Here is a 15,102-nt window from a genome sequence, read left to right on the forward strand (position 1 = left end):
ATAGTTGTTATATCACACCTCTAATTGGAATGGAGAAAGCCATTTTCCGTTAATAAAGTTAGAGTAGTTTTTATTTTCTTTTTCCTAACGTTCCCCACTACCACTAGTGTCCTTGTCAAAGTTGTTGAGTGTAAACCAATGATGGCTTTGCTTGATTTATTGGAGGCATTGCCACTAGATATTAATTTAAGCTACCCAATGAAGTACAGTTCTTTGCCTATGCCTTATATGCATGAGATATCAAACAATAACAAAGCTGAAGGAATTCTTATGACATTAGCAGAGCATCACTTTTATTTATTCATATTCTGTGATGATTCATACGGAAACTATATGAATCCCCACAGTTTTAGTCCCCAATACAAAGAGCACTAGATCCACTCACAACAAAGGAACATTCTTAGAATAACACAAAACATAAACAATTAAAACACTAGTAATCTAGTCACTATCTATATTCCTGAAATCAGAAAGTGCCTTTTTCATTTTAACCAAGCTGAATTTCTGAGTCATAAACAACTCCAGCTTCCCAATTACCAGAGATAACATTCTTGGATTGCACCCAATACTGCTGTGCATCACCACCCAATTGAAACCTCAACTTTATGTCGCCCCGTGGCGGGTTCTCAGCATCAAACACCGTCCCAAATGCCCTGCGCATTCGCCTCCACTCTTGGCAATCTTCCTACTCCATCCATCAACATTTCAAGATCCCACTTTAGTTTCAAGTAAGATAATTGAATATAAACAACACTCAAACTCTCAAAGTATATAAGTTGGGATATATGGAAAAGCTTATGGTACAATTATTGTACCTTTAAACTCCTTTTATATTAAACCTTTTTTATATGCTGGAATTGAAAATAGTGTAAGATTTACAATAACTTACATGCCTGTCAACCAACTGAATTAGACATTCTAAAAATGACTAAGAGCTTTTATATTAAACTTTGGATTCAAATAAACAAATAAATTATAAGTTTACTAGACATACACCGTGAGCGTGATTTTTAATGTAATTATTATAAAAAACAATAAATTTACTGTACACAGCAACATATGATTGGAATGATGGTGTAAAAAACTTGTATATATATTACTTATTTATGAATTATACCTGCCACAACTCAACAGCAGTTACGTCGTAGGTTCCACCAAGATAGAGAATGACAATGGCTAAGTAGTGAGGGTTTCTGCTCTGTTCATGAACCTTAACCAAGAGGTTATAGCCACCGTATCTACAGGGGACCCTTCTGTATTCTACATCCACTACACCGTATTTGAATAGTTCTGCAGATGCATCTGCGTTACTTCCCAATCTTGAGTAGGCACGTGGACTCATTATGAAGTCTGTTCTGTCTCCCTCGCCATAATCTGTCACCACCACGTATGCTCCATTCTCATCGCAGAATTGGGGTATTTTGCACCTAACCTGATTCATCATCATCATTTTTATTTCACAAGTTAGCAAAGCAACTACTAGTGGAGGTTGGCAAAGTTTTTACTTTGTAGTAGTATTATGTTTCAATGATGAAGTCTTCTTTCGTTGAGGATTTTATTAATTAATAAGGAAAGGAAAGATATTATCATATTATGAATCGAATGATCCAGGTAATCAATTCTAAGACTATTTTTCTTCATGTTTCTTTTAATTGGGCGTGTAAAAGTGTAGTGGTATGGAATGTGAAATTGTCAATAAACCATACTTTTCATGCAAAGGGCATGTTTTGAGGTACTACTATATTTTTATATGAAAAGGCTACAATAGTGTAATTTTTCTTAATTAGTCCATAAAATGAAAGTGATTAATTAAGTACACTAGCCTGATAACATGCTCCACAGCCAGATCCATTCTTCCATAGCCAAGACACGCCTGCTACACTGCCATCGTTTACCGTTTTTCCATATTCGCCAAAGCCACAAGCTCCCCCTAAAACATTATCAATTGACCAATCATATCGTGTGAGTGCAAACTTTTTACATTCTCAGCCATTAAAAGATTATGATGAGTATAATTTTTAAGGTAATATGTTTTTTAAAGTTATTAGATAAGACGATTGCGATTCAATGATAATATAAAAATTCTTTATACTTTGGCATTTAAAATTCTGTAACACTTATTTAATAGAAGCTATTTATTATTATAAAGCACATCTATGTGTCATCATTTGAATGAATATGATAGCTAGGATACAATGAGCTTTTTTCTTTACTGCGATACAATGAACTTATGCAAGTTTAATTTGTCCTATAAATATACACAGACAATATAAAAATGTGCTTGGTACTCACACCATATATGAACAAGTGCAATAATAGATAGAAAAGAAGCCTCACGTACTTGGGTTTCCATAACAATCTGTGCTACCATAATAAGTTGCTCTGGAGCATGTAAAAGAGTCCTGAGAGGTACGCAGGGCAGGTAAGAGCAGTGTGACACAGATAATGCTAAGTTGGTACTTAAAATTAAGTTCCATTTTAAATGACAAAGTGCCAAGCACAAGGAGTAGAGAAATGCAGCAAGTAATTAGGAGTGATCAATGCTAGAAACTAAAGCATGTAAGTGAAGCTGGAATAACTATGAACAAGAGAAAGCTTTATGAAATAGAAAGCAAAGATGTAGAGTCATATTTATAGTACAGGTCTGAGGTCTAGGTGGTACGCATTTTTTTTCTTTAACTGGGGACTATGGAATATGCAAGAGGATTGGAATAATGATGTGTACATGTAGACCCTAATGTTGACCCCTCAAGGGCCAGGGTCATCATATATTAGAACCAATTTCTTATTACAATGGAAAAAGGCCTAACTTTGTTCTATTGTAACTGTTTTTTGGATGATCCATGCACTTGCAGCTTAACTCAAGGATCGGAATCCTGATAGAAAATTTAACCAAACAAAATAATGGAAAGAAGATATTGGTAGATACTCTTCTTTGTGTCTATCTCATCCCATAATTTTCTTCAAATTCCATCTTGGTATGCCGATAGATTCAAAGGATAAACAAGGAAGAGGAATATGCAAAAGTGTATAAAAATCTTGAGCTATGCTGACAAATCTACCATGTGCATAGTTCAGGATCAAACGATAAGTGTTTGGTGTTCCCCTCGATTAAAAACAGAACTAACAAAAACCTTTGAACAAGTTTATTAATGGTTAATTGCCATGGTTTTGTAGTTATTATAAGTTTTTAGTTTAGAATTAGAATAGTTTAGAATTTGAATATAATAAAATTTATATATTTAAAGAATTTTTGTTATAAATAATTATAACAATTATAACTTATAACGTAATAATAATAGAATTTCTAATATTTAAAATAAAAAATATAGTCTTAATGAAATGTTAATATTTCATTACTATTATATTTATATTTTAAATTTTCTATTTTATCATGTTAAGCATGTCATTCAATTACAATACTATTTAAGTGCGGAAAAATGGCATACCGCATAATTGCCTAAGAATAAGGAACAGTTCAATTCCTTCTGGGATATTATCCCCACACTAGGATCAAATTATCTTGTATATTTCTTTAACTAATTGTGAAAAGTATGATTCTTGCAAAATAACTACTCGACCCAACACCATGTCTGTTTGTAGTATAGTTATATAACTATTTATTTTATTTCTAACAAAAGCTAATACTATTGGTTAATTATCAAGATAAATATTAAAATTATAACATTATCATAGAATAAATTAATATATGAAGCCTGAAGAAGGAAGTAATGTCCTAAACAAATGGATTAGATTATTGTTTAACATCAAGACACTAAAATATCTAGCAGCTACGTTTGGTTGTAACGCACCCAGTTCGCTAATCCACTCAGTAGTGATTCGTTATTTAGTATGAGCACAAGTTGTAACTGGATTCAACTTTGGACGCGTTAAGGGCAAATCAAATCATCTTAAAGATACACATACAGTTTTCTAATATAACTCATCAAACTCACGACAATCATTACTTTATTAGTATTATTTTTGGTACTTACTCTTTTCCTTGTTCTTTTTCATCATCTTTGTCTTACTTCACTTTACAAGAGTTGCAAGAAAGGAATTAGTTAACTGTGTTGAAGATAAAAGTGTATTTTCACTTGATTCAATTTATTCCCGCAACTAATTAAACAGCTGTCACATCAATATTTTTCATAAGAAATCACTCTGCTTCACTATTCATATTCCTATCTCTGATCCTTATTATAAGAAACATGTGATATGGTAAAATATACTATCACTTGTTTCAGACAGAAGATAATATTGTATTATTTATTATTTATATATAACAGCTGAGAGATGAATGTGTTGTGGGCGTAATTACATTGAAAAGGAGGCATCCAAACACGAACAGAAAAACTAATTATATAAACTGGAGTAGGTGCTTCTTAATCCAACCCGTCCATTTGGTCACTCCTTTCTTTGTCCACGAAGCTTGCCAACATAGAGAGCTCAATCAACATTCATCAGGAAACTGTTGATGCATACAGCACGAAGATATATAACCTTTGGGAACTTTAATTTAAAGCTTTTTGTCACATATAAGACACTGAACAAATTTTATGTCCTCCCAGTTTGCAAGATCTAATTAACTTATATTATTGTGAATCATATATAATTAATGCTTATACTACTAAGTGCTTATACACATACAGTCTCTAGCATGGTGGTTTGCACCACTCTTCCCGTCCAATAACTTAATTTAATTCTAGCCAATTGTACATGTGAGAACACTTCTTGTTCAGCACCTACGGATGCATATGAATTAAACATTGCTATAACTTTTTTTTAGTAAATAATATGTTTTATTAATCACACCAAACTTTTTTATATCATAATCCTTAAATTTCAAAACTCATTTCGTCATGCTTATATACTACAAAGGTGATGCATTAACAAAACATTCAGATATTTCGGCACCTTCTTTTTAACATATTAAACATTTCTGCCAAAACAAATTAAGATAACTCACATTTCCTCTTTATGTTATGTTTTCCAACTCTCACATCTCTTAGAAATCAAAGATAATATTAAAAAAAAAATTACAATAATTAACACATTCTATTCTATATTAGATCTCAGTCTATTTTGTTATGCTTTAGTGTTCTTATAGCATTTTTTATACGGTACTCTTTTAATTATATTATTCTCTTCTTAAAATTCTCTGTCATTAATCTAATCTCCTCCTCAAATTAAAGAAGAACCATCCAGTCTTTCCTTTTCCATCCCCAAAATTAGTGCAAAAGAGATACGGGCATCACTCTCCACCAATGGGTGACAACAAAGCACTTAAAAAATTAGACAGTGCAAAAGAGACATGATCATTATTGCTATCTAAAGAACCATCCTTTGTGCAAGTTTCATAATTCCAATATGTCTCCCTTCCTCGCACCGACTCCACCAAGTGTTCGGAAACCATCAGCCAAGTAACGACATATGGACCTAAAATCAAACAAAAAACAAAGGTGTCATATGTCCACCAATTCAGTTACACACTTACATGCACTAATTAATCTGTATTTAAGAGCCATGTATGGTTCAAATATGTAATGCAAATGCAACTTAGACAAGGTGTAAATAAGTACACCCAACAGCCAAGCAACAACTTTAGTAAGATAGTATTATTCTACGTGTCCCTTCTCCACGATTCCTTTCTTTTCTATTTTTTAGAGGGTGGGATGAATAATTGCATGGGTCGTATATAGCCATGAAAAGAACAAGCAATTGCTCTCCTATTCAAGACCCTAGCCTAATTATCTTGCACTTAGCATAGTGGAATAGAAAATAATAGAAACTAGAGAGATTGTGGATGTCGATGTCAAATAGTAGAAGATTAATATTACATCATTATTAAACGTGGTCCTACAAGCTTAGAGAGAGCATGACGTGCCCAAAAAGTTCAATAACTTGGGGCTTTTGGGCTTCTTTATTTGGTAGAAACTTTAAACGCTAACTTATTTGGTAGTCACATTGCCCTACACAGTGTAAACCACACACATAAGGTAATTAATAAAGAACAAATTTTTTTGCCAAAAAAAGCAATTAACCTTTTTATATAACCTCTAATTTAAAATATTAGTTATATTAATTTTTATTTATAAGTTCAATGAAAGAGAACCTAATAAATAAAAGAATAATTTAATCAAATTTAATTATTAAAAAGGATTGAGAATATCTAGTAACAGTTTAAAAAATTATTCGAAGAATTCAATTTACAGATCCATTTCCCAAACTAAGACGAGCTCATGCTTATACTAAAATAATGAATGATAATCATAGACGTGCGTAATACCTCCACCACTCTCTCATTTCATTTTTTCTCCATCTTTTTTATCTAATCACATCAAACCATCTATGACGTATTTTTCTTCTTTTTTTTTTCCTTACCTCTTATTTAGGCGTATACATTTATATTCTGTTTGATTGGAATAAAAAAGGAAAAATAAAATAGATACAGAGAAAGTGGTGAGAAAAGAGTAAAATTTTAGATTGTTTAGTACAATAGAAATATGAAAGAACGAAAGAAAGAATGCAGTAAAAAAAAATGAAAGAAAGAAAGAATGTACTAAAAAAAAGAAATATGAAAGAAAGTGAAGAGAAAAAAAAAAGTCTTTCTTTCAAATAGACAATGTCCCGAAAAAATGAGTGTCATACATAAATGCTATTCATTTTTTTTTAGTATATTTGATTAAGTAATACTACTATATTTTTAGATTTCTGAGACGTGGAACTTGTTTGGCATAAATAAACTAGTATTCTTCAATAAAGCAAAAAAGTTTTTTTTTTCTTTTCTAAATCTCAATGTAAACCTTCAATCTATTATTGCTTCAAGAGATGGGAAGGCTCAAAGGGCATGCGAAGAAAGGTGGATGGACTTCAATTGGTTGATGAAAGCCACAACAGCCTGCTCTTTAATGGCAGTTATTTAAAAAAGAGAAAGGCTAAGAACACTGATTAAGGAGTCCAAAATAAAAATGTTTTTATTGAATACTCATGATTTTGATATATATAAATAAATAAAAGAATCTATTTATAATATATAAAAACTAAACTTTTATAATAATTAAAAAAAAAACATATGTTTGATGTTACTATACTAATTCAAAAGTAACACCAATTAATAGTTGTTAATATATTTTAATAAAATTAATAACTTTTCATATTAATAATAATTTAAATTATTTATAATATTTAATTTTACCTATTGAATTAATATGAATAAAAAATTATTAAATAAAATAAATATAAAAATTTATATTAATTTAATATTACTATTTATGCACAAATTTATTTATTTTTATAATTAGTTACTTTAAAATATATTTCTAAAAAATAATAAATTAAATTCATGACTTTAAAACTATAATATAATATAATATAAAAAACATTACCGTTTTAATATTACTTTAGGCTTACCAAAAAGTCAACACTCCTTAGAAAATATCTGCAACAAAGAAATTAATAACTTCCATTATATTCTCTAATATCAATTCGTCATATCTCATCTCATGCTAAACAACATAGCAATAGCCTTACCTCATCAGCATCTGCGTCAGTGGGGTGATTTGCAGCTTCTATTATAAATTTTGCTTCACATCAGCAGCATTTTCCCTTCAAAATTAAGTTTAGCCAAAAATTTAAAAAATAAATAGAACTTTAAATGAACAAGCAAAATGTACTTCTTAGATAACTTCAATGCTGATGATTGATGATTTCTGATGAACATAGATAGGTGACTTAGATAATAAGTAAACATACTTGTTGAGAACTCCTCCCAAATCACAAGGGATGAGAACATGACATTCATGAACAAGCAATTCATCTGCTCCTGAGAATTCCTTCAAATCTCCATTGCCTTCCTTGTGTTTCAGCAGAGCGGGGACCACTGATGTCACTCACAGCAACCACCTCACCCCCTCTCTCATAAATTGACTTAGCACCCCAAGTCCCCACGTTTCCAAATCCCTTCACATATATACTGTGCAACCAATAATCATATCATATGCATGAAAATGGGATCAAATATGAATATCTATGTCATGGAGCCATGATGATCATAGTAAGTAAAGAAATACCTGAATGACAAATGTCATATCAGAAATTGACTTTCGTATTCAGCAAATAAAGCCTCTGTTGCAAAAATCACTCCCAATCCTGTGGGAGCCTCTCTTCCCAATGAACCTCCAAGAACCTACACCACAAAAAAAAAAAGTTGAAAAATAAAATCAATTTCTACGAATAAATTATCATTGTGTACACAAGAACAAAGGATGATTATGCATATTATACTTACAAAAGGCTTCCCAGTCACAACTGCTGGTGAATGTCCATGAAACTTTGAATACTCATCAAGAATCCAAGCCATTGTCAGTGAAATAGTAAACGAATGATAGGAAAACAAAGTAGGGATACATTAGCAAATGCAAATGTAAATTCTACGATTGGTGTTTAAGGTTAAAACTAATAAAAGTAGATAGTTGGTCAAGGTTTGAAGTGCGGCAGGGGTAATATGATCGGACGGCAGACAGACAATGTGATCAAGAGACAGGATTGGATTTTAAAAAAATGGGATTTTTTTTTTTTGCAAGACTTAAATTTCCTATATATTTTTAGCAGAGCTGCAGCATCATAAGAAAAAAATTCATACAATTTTGCTACGAATCAGTGTGATATAATATCGTTAGTTACATGATTAATTAAAAAAAATAACCACGGTATTAGATGTCTGGATAAAAAAGTTTTATGGTCATATATATTTTTATATTATAAATTAAAATATATATCGAAGGGTGAGGCTTTCAATCTCTTCATCCAGTGAATCGGACATTTTTATTTTTTATTTTTTTGTCACTTATTTTTATTTTAAAATTAAACTCAATCTTTTTTGAAAAAATATTAATAATTAAGAACAACTTTATGTAACAATTTAAATTATTCATTATAAATTCAAAATATAATTTATATATTCAAATATATTTATTTATTATGATTTTAATTATAATATAACTCATATATATAAATATTAAAAATATTTATTTACTACAAATTTTAATTATATAAAATATATGTATTATATAATAGATGCAATATGTAGACTAAAATACTACTCAAATAAGTTGAAGAATAGGAAATTAAAAAAAAAATCTTTCAATAAAAATTTCTTAAAAATTCTCTTATTTATTAAATGAATAAAAAATGAATATATTTATTTTATTCATTTAACTCTTCCTCTGACAAGTTTATTAGTCTTTCAATTAGCAAGTTTCCTATGTATATATTGCATGTTTTTTTAATATAAATAAAATATATAAAATAAATTAAAGGAAATATTAGATATTTTATTATTAATGAATATTCTATTATACTACATTCAATTTTTTTTTAAGAAACTATAAAATATACTATCACTTATCTCTTATAAAAATGACCAGAAGTAATATTAAATATGAATTATTAATCTAAACCATATTAATTAGTGCTTATCCTCTTATTTATTAGATAAAGAAAGAGTTAAATATTTACTCTTTATATGTTTTGAAATCATTAAATACATTTAATTTTTTATTATATTATTTTTATAAAATATTAGGAAAATTTGTATAAGGGTAGAATAATTCTAAATTCTCTTATATGTAATCTAACAAATATTCTTCATGCTTTACTAAATAAAAAAGAATAAAATACATTTCATATTTTCAAAATATTAATTATATTTAATTTTTTTCAATAATTATTTTATAAGGTATTAAGAGAATTTATAAAAAGATAAATGTTAGACCTTATCTTTATCAAAAAATTAATGTATATATACTTTTTAAAGAAAATAATTAACTACCCAAAATCAAATTATTATGAGAAAATGATTTTAGGACAATTATCCTTCTTAAAAAGTTATAATGTTTTTTTTATGTAGACCACAATAATTTTTAATATTAGTAATCCTACTTAAAGTTAGTATGACAACAATAAGTGATTAGTGATAATACTTTTTTCAAGTATATCTAACACAATAGTTTTAGAATAGTTTTTTTTTAATTGAGTTAGAATAATATATTATTTTTAAAAAAATAAAAAAAAATATAAAGATTTTTAAAAAATAATTGATACGGAGTATTAATTTTTTTAAATTTCATAAAATGAAAAATATATTTTAATATATTAATATATATACATAAATAAAGATTCAAGACAATGAGATATTAATTTAGTTTATTAATAAAAGCATACTACTATGCTATAAAAATGTGCTATATAATATCACCAAAAAAAAAATTAGTGTAAGCAACGTGGAGTTCATGCAAGAACATGACATGACACAGAAAAGAAGCAAAAAATAACGGATCGAAGAGAGAAAGAAACATGCCTTAGGGTGATAACGGATTCCCCTTTCATCGGTCCACGGACATTGTCATGTTGAATCCAGAACCCTACACACGTATCTAGTGTTCCACCATCTTTTGGGATCGTGCATTCAACCTGCAAAATATTGAATGGTATTATGATATGAATAAAGTAAATGATTAAATCGAAAGAAACATGCAAATTACTAATAAACAAATTTAAAAAGAGAGATAGATCGAGAATGAATAAATACTTTGATTTCCCGAAGGCTACTCTCAAGCTTAGAGTCCAAACCGAGAATGCAAACTGCACGTCAGAAGTTACGGTTGATGGTTGCTAAGGCGTTCATAGTTGAAAGATCGATCGAAAGGGGAAAAGTGAAAGGGAAGAACGTGAAAGTGAATGATAAAGTAACTACCTACGCTAGATTGCTAATGGAAACTGTGGAAAAACAATTTGCTGATTTCATTACTATTGGTGGTATTTATAACGTTTACAAATGAGGGGGGAAATGCCAATCATTGGCCATGCCAACAGAGAATATTTCTAAGGATAACAAAATGGGGTATGAAATATAATTCTGATTTGAAGTGAGAAAATTATCTAATGGTCTTGTCTTCTTTTGCTCCTGCATTTACACCAAATCACTGAGGTAATTGGGCGGCCTCGTGCGTGTTCTCTTAGGCCTGGTGGTGTCTGAGTTGCTATCAGTGAAACTGTGATTGTGAAAGTGTAGTGAGTTAACATGCATACCGATGAAAAGGTCCACAAATGGATCGAAGCATATTGATTACAGTTCAGCATAGACTCGTAATCAATTAATTTATTAATTGTATGTGTATCTTTCTATGCCAAATGTCATTCTTATCTTATTGCATTCAATCATGCATGCTAAAACGTAGCCGCATATGTATGGACATGCAGATTTTGCTCAAAACTAACTAGCTAGTATTAATTAATTTTACAAAAATATCAAATATACCTTTTAATATGCTTAAGATTAATTAATATGCTAAACACTCTTTTTGTTTTCTTGTTAAAGGATTCTATGATAGAATAATTTTGTTTTGTATTTCATGCTTTGTTAAGGCATAAATATATACAAGAGAGTTACGTCTAGACTAAACAAATTGATTTACATGATCACAGACTAATAATACGGGATAATAATTGCACATAATTGCACACAAATTCTACTATCTCATCATGATCTAATAATTGCACATAATTGCACACAGATTATGTTATCTCATCATGATCTCATTATCCCTTGAGGTTGGAACATGTAAATTACATATCCCCAACTTGCACAGCAAAGAGGTGAACTGAGTGGGACCAAGAGCCTTAGTAAAAATTTTAGCTAATTGTGCATGTGTAGGAACATAAATAGGTGCACTATTGCCAATGAGATACTTGTCGCGAATGAAGTAGCAGTCCACTTTGATGTGCTTGGTGCGCTTATGAAAAATCGGGTTCTTGACAATATGAAGCCCTACTAGATTGTTACAATGAAGTCACATAGGCTGAGAATGAGAGATACCAAGACTATAAAAAAAACCTTTTAATCATTTCAATTCTCGTGTTACAACTGCCATGGATCAATACTCAACCTCAGCAGAGGAGCGAGATACTGTTTGTTGCTTCTTAGTTTTCCATGAAATTGAAGAACATCCAAGTAGAACAAACCATCCGATAAGGGACCTACGAGTTAAAAGACATTTAGTCCAATCAGAGTCACACCAATCAGATAGTTGCAGGTCACAATCCTTACATAACAAAACACTCTGTCCTATATTCCCTTTCAGGTATCGAACAACATGGAAAGCAGCCTCCCAATGGGTCTCTTTAGGTGCCTGCATAAATTGAGACGACACATGCACACAATATGAAAGCTCGGGTTTGATAAAACAAAGGTAAATGAGACGACCTACTAATCGCCTATACTGATCAGGATGAGGAAAAAGCAAGTTTGTTCCAAGTGTCAGACGATGATTCTGTTCAATTGGCACATTTGATGGCTTAGCTCCCAGAAGCCTAGCTTCAACTATAATGTCCAAAGCATATTTGCATTAACAAAGAAAGATATCCGCGAAAGATCACGTCACTTCAACACCTAAGAAATATTTGAGGATCCCCAAATCTTTCATGTGAAAGCAATTGTGTAAATAAGCTTTAAATTCGATGATAACTTCATGATTATCACCCAAAATGATTAGATCATCAACATACACCAACACTATAATATGTACCCCCGATCTTTTAAGAGGAGTTGTGAATGGAGCTGCCACAGTCTACTTTAGCTATATAGGCTATGACTCGGCTTCAACCTTGGCAGAGGAGATCAAAGATCCTTTTAAGAGCCTGCCTATTGGAATTATGGGTTCAATTCTCATAACCACCATACTTTATTGCTTAATGGCTCTATCTTTGGGTATGATGGCTCCTTACAACAAGTTAAGTAGTGAAGAATTGAACAATTCCTATGAATTTTCTTCTAATTAAGTTTGAAATGTTTGAACTTAAATATGCATCATATGTTACATATTTACATATAAATGTTACTTTGTTTTGTAGTGGGTAATGATAATAAATGATAAAGCAATTATTCTTGTGACTTTAATAGATATCAGATAAAGCAACATTTTCAATCGCTTTTGCTAAGATTGGATGGATGTAGGAGAATAATCTTGTTGGAGCATATGCAAGTTTGGGCATAGTTGCTTCTCTCTTAGTTGTGATGTTAGGCCAAGCTAGATACCTTTGTGTTATAGCAAGGGCCAGACTAGTGCTGTCTTGGTTAGTCAAAGTGCATCCTTCGACACCCCATTGAATGCCACTCTCTTTTTGGGTAAGGATTTTCAATTTTAACTAGCATAACACCATTAATATTTTTAAATTATTTTGGGATGTAGATTGGTTGAAAAGACTCTCTAAATTATTATAAATTCCTTGTTATCTATTTTTAATTCTTGTCGATAAAAAAATACTTTTGTACTTTTGGGGGTTACCTTGGTATTTATTCATATTTTAAAATTATTTGTAACTATATAACAAAATTAATTTATCATTATATATTTTAATATGACATATTTTTTAAGCTTAAAATAATTAGTCCAAATATAATAAAAAATAATTAGTGTTAATCTAAATAGAAAAAAGAAAAAAGAAAAAACGAACCAAATTAATCTAAGGGGTCTCTACTGACAATTCCAATATATTATTGATGTACTGGCTGTTAATATTAAGGTGTCTTTCTGTTTCATAATAAAATAAAGGTTTAATTATTCTTCTGGAGTTTGCACAGCATCCATTGCTCTATTCACTGAGCTTGGCATCATAATCGAGTTGGTCAACATCCGCACGCTCTTGGTGTTCTACTTGGTAGCCAATGCTCTGATATACCGTCGATATGTGATCACTAGCCACACCCCACCTATTCACACTCTCTTGTTCCAATTTCTCTTTTCACTTGGTGCTCTAGGCTTCTCCCTTTCATGGAAATTCAATCAGCAACAGTGGGGTCTCCCACTCTTTGGTGGGCTCATGATCACCATCACAGCTTTTTACCACCACAAGGTGCCTCATCATACCCATGCTGATGATGCTGATTGGTGTGTGCCATTCATGCCCTGGCCACCTGCCCTCTCCATCTTTCTCAACGTTTTCCTCATCACCACTCTAAAGCTCCTCTCTTTCCAAAGGTTTGCTATGTGGGCATGTTTCATTACCCTCTTCTATGTCCTCTATGGTGTTCACTCCACTTACCAAGCAGAAGAAGAAACTGAAATAGGGTCTAATCAACTGAATTCAAGCTCATCCAACCTACAAACTAAGGTAGAAGTTCAAGTGCTATAGTTGAGGCAGCTAATGCTGATTTAATTTTAACTCTTGTCCCCTTACTGGCCTCCTCCAAACTTAGTACAACTTACCATAAAAAGTATACAGTAGTAAAGAATACATGAGATTAATCTTCTGTATATATGTAACTTGTGTTGTGTGATATACAAAGAGAGAGAATCAATTTCTAAAGAAATGTTGCATAGGCCCCTTCCTGATATTTATGATAAAAGATGCAAGCTCTTCAACAAATTAACAATAGCATTCATTAGAAGTAGGAAAGATGATTAGGATCAACTCCGAAAAGGATGGCAAGTGGAGGGCGCAACATTGCGAGGAGTGCTGAAACGTTTCGTTCATTGTATCTTTTCGGCGGCACATATCATTCACGGGTGATGGGTATGTATCTGGGTTAAGACAATTTGGACATGCCAATGCACACATCAATGCCACTTCAGCTCCTATGTGACAATGCCAAGCAACCAGTCTCTATAACTCATGGAATTGGACATGGACCGTGGTGGAACGAATACTCAGCCTCCGATTTAATGGATTTAGCCTCTAAATCTAACATTTTGAGCTTAAATAATTTTTTTAAAAAATTAAAAGATTGTAGATTACTGGCTCATTGCTAGTTAATCTGTCCAGGCAAAGTTGGGCTGAAATTTATTCAAGAAATTTTAAGGAGTATCCCATTACTTCATAACAAATGAAATATATATTTCATTTGTCATAATTTATTGTTCGTTTGTCATAGATAGGGTGCTCGTTTGTCAATATTTTCATTTGTCATAAAATTTTAAAAAATAGATAAATGGGAGATACAAGAGAACAAAACTCAATATTAAACATATACAACATCCCACTGCCACAGTAACCGAACTCACCTAGTGTGAAGTAATACAATATTGTTAAATTACAACAGAC

General features: G+C 31.1%; 2 protein-coding genes and 1 pseudogene across 2 annotated transcripts; 1 reads left to right on the top strand and 2 right to left on the bottom strand.

Annotated features, from left to right (window-relative positions):
• Window positions 1–271: 271 nt before the first annotated feature.
• Window positions 272–2,613, bottom strand: LOC100777427 (expansin-like B1). Its single transcript, XM_003538709.5, has 4 exons — window positions 2,342–2,613; window positions 1,824–1,930; window positions 1,118–1,432; window positions 272–685 (listed from the first exon to the last, which is right to left on the bottom strand). The coding sequence occupies exons 1-4, from the start codon at window positions 2,475–2,477 to the stop codon at window positions 488–490; spliced, it is 756 nt and encodes a 251-aa protein (XP_003538757.1). The 5' UTR covers window positions 2,478–2,613; the 3' UTR covers window positions 272–487.
• Window positions 2,614–4,694: 2,081 nt separating this feature from the next.
• LOC100777957 (glutamate dehydrogenase 2-like) lies at window positions 4,695–8,362 on the bottom strand (annotated as a pseudogene).
• A 2,275-nt stretch (window positions 8,363–10,637) lies between these two features.
• On the top strand, window positions 10,638–14,193 carry LOC100778489 (cationic amino acid transporter 6, chloroplastic). Its single transcript, XM_026124508.2, has 3 exons — window positions 10,638–10,818; window positions 12,144–12,177; window positions 13,614–14,193. Exons 1-3 carry the CDS (start codon window positions 10,638–10,640, stop codon window positions 14,191–14,193), a joined length of 795 nt encoding a protein of 264 aa, XP_025980293.1.
• The last annotated feature ends 909 nt before the right edge of the window (window positions 14,194–15,102 follow it).

This window comes from Glycine max, chromosome 11 (assembly GCF_000004515.6).
Source record: "Glycine max cultivar Williams 82 chromosome 11, Glycine_max_v4.0, whole genome shotgun sequence".
NCBI lineage: Eukaryota > Viridiplantae > Streptophyta > Magnoliopsida > Fabales > Fabaceae > Glycine > Glycine max.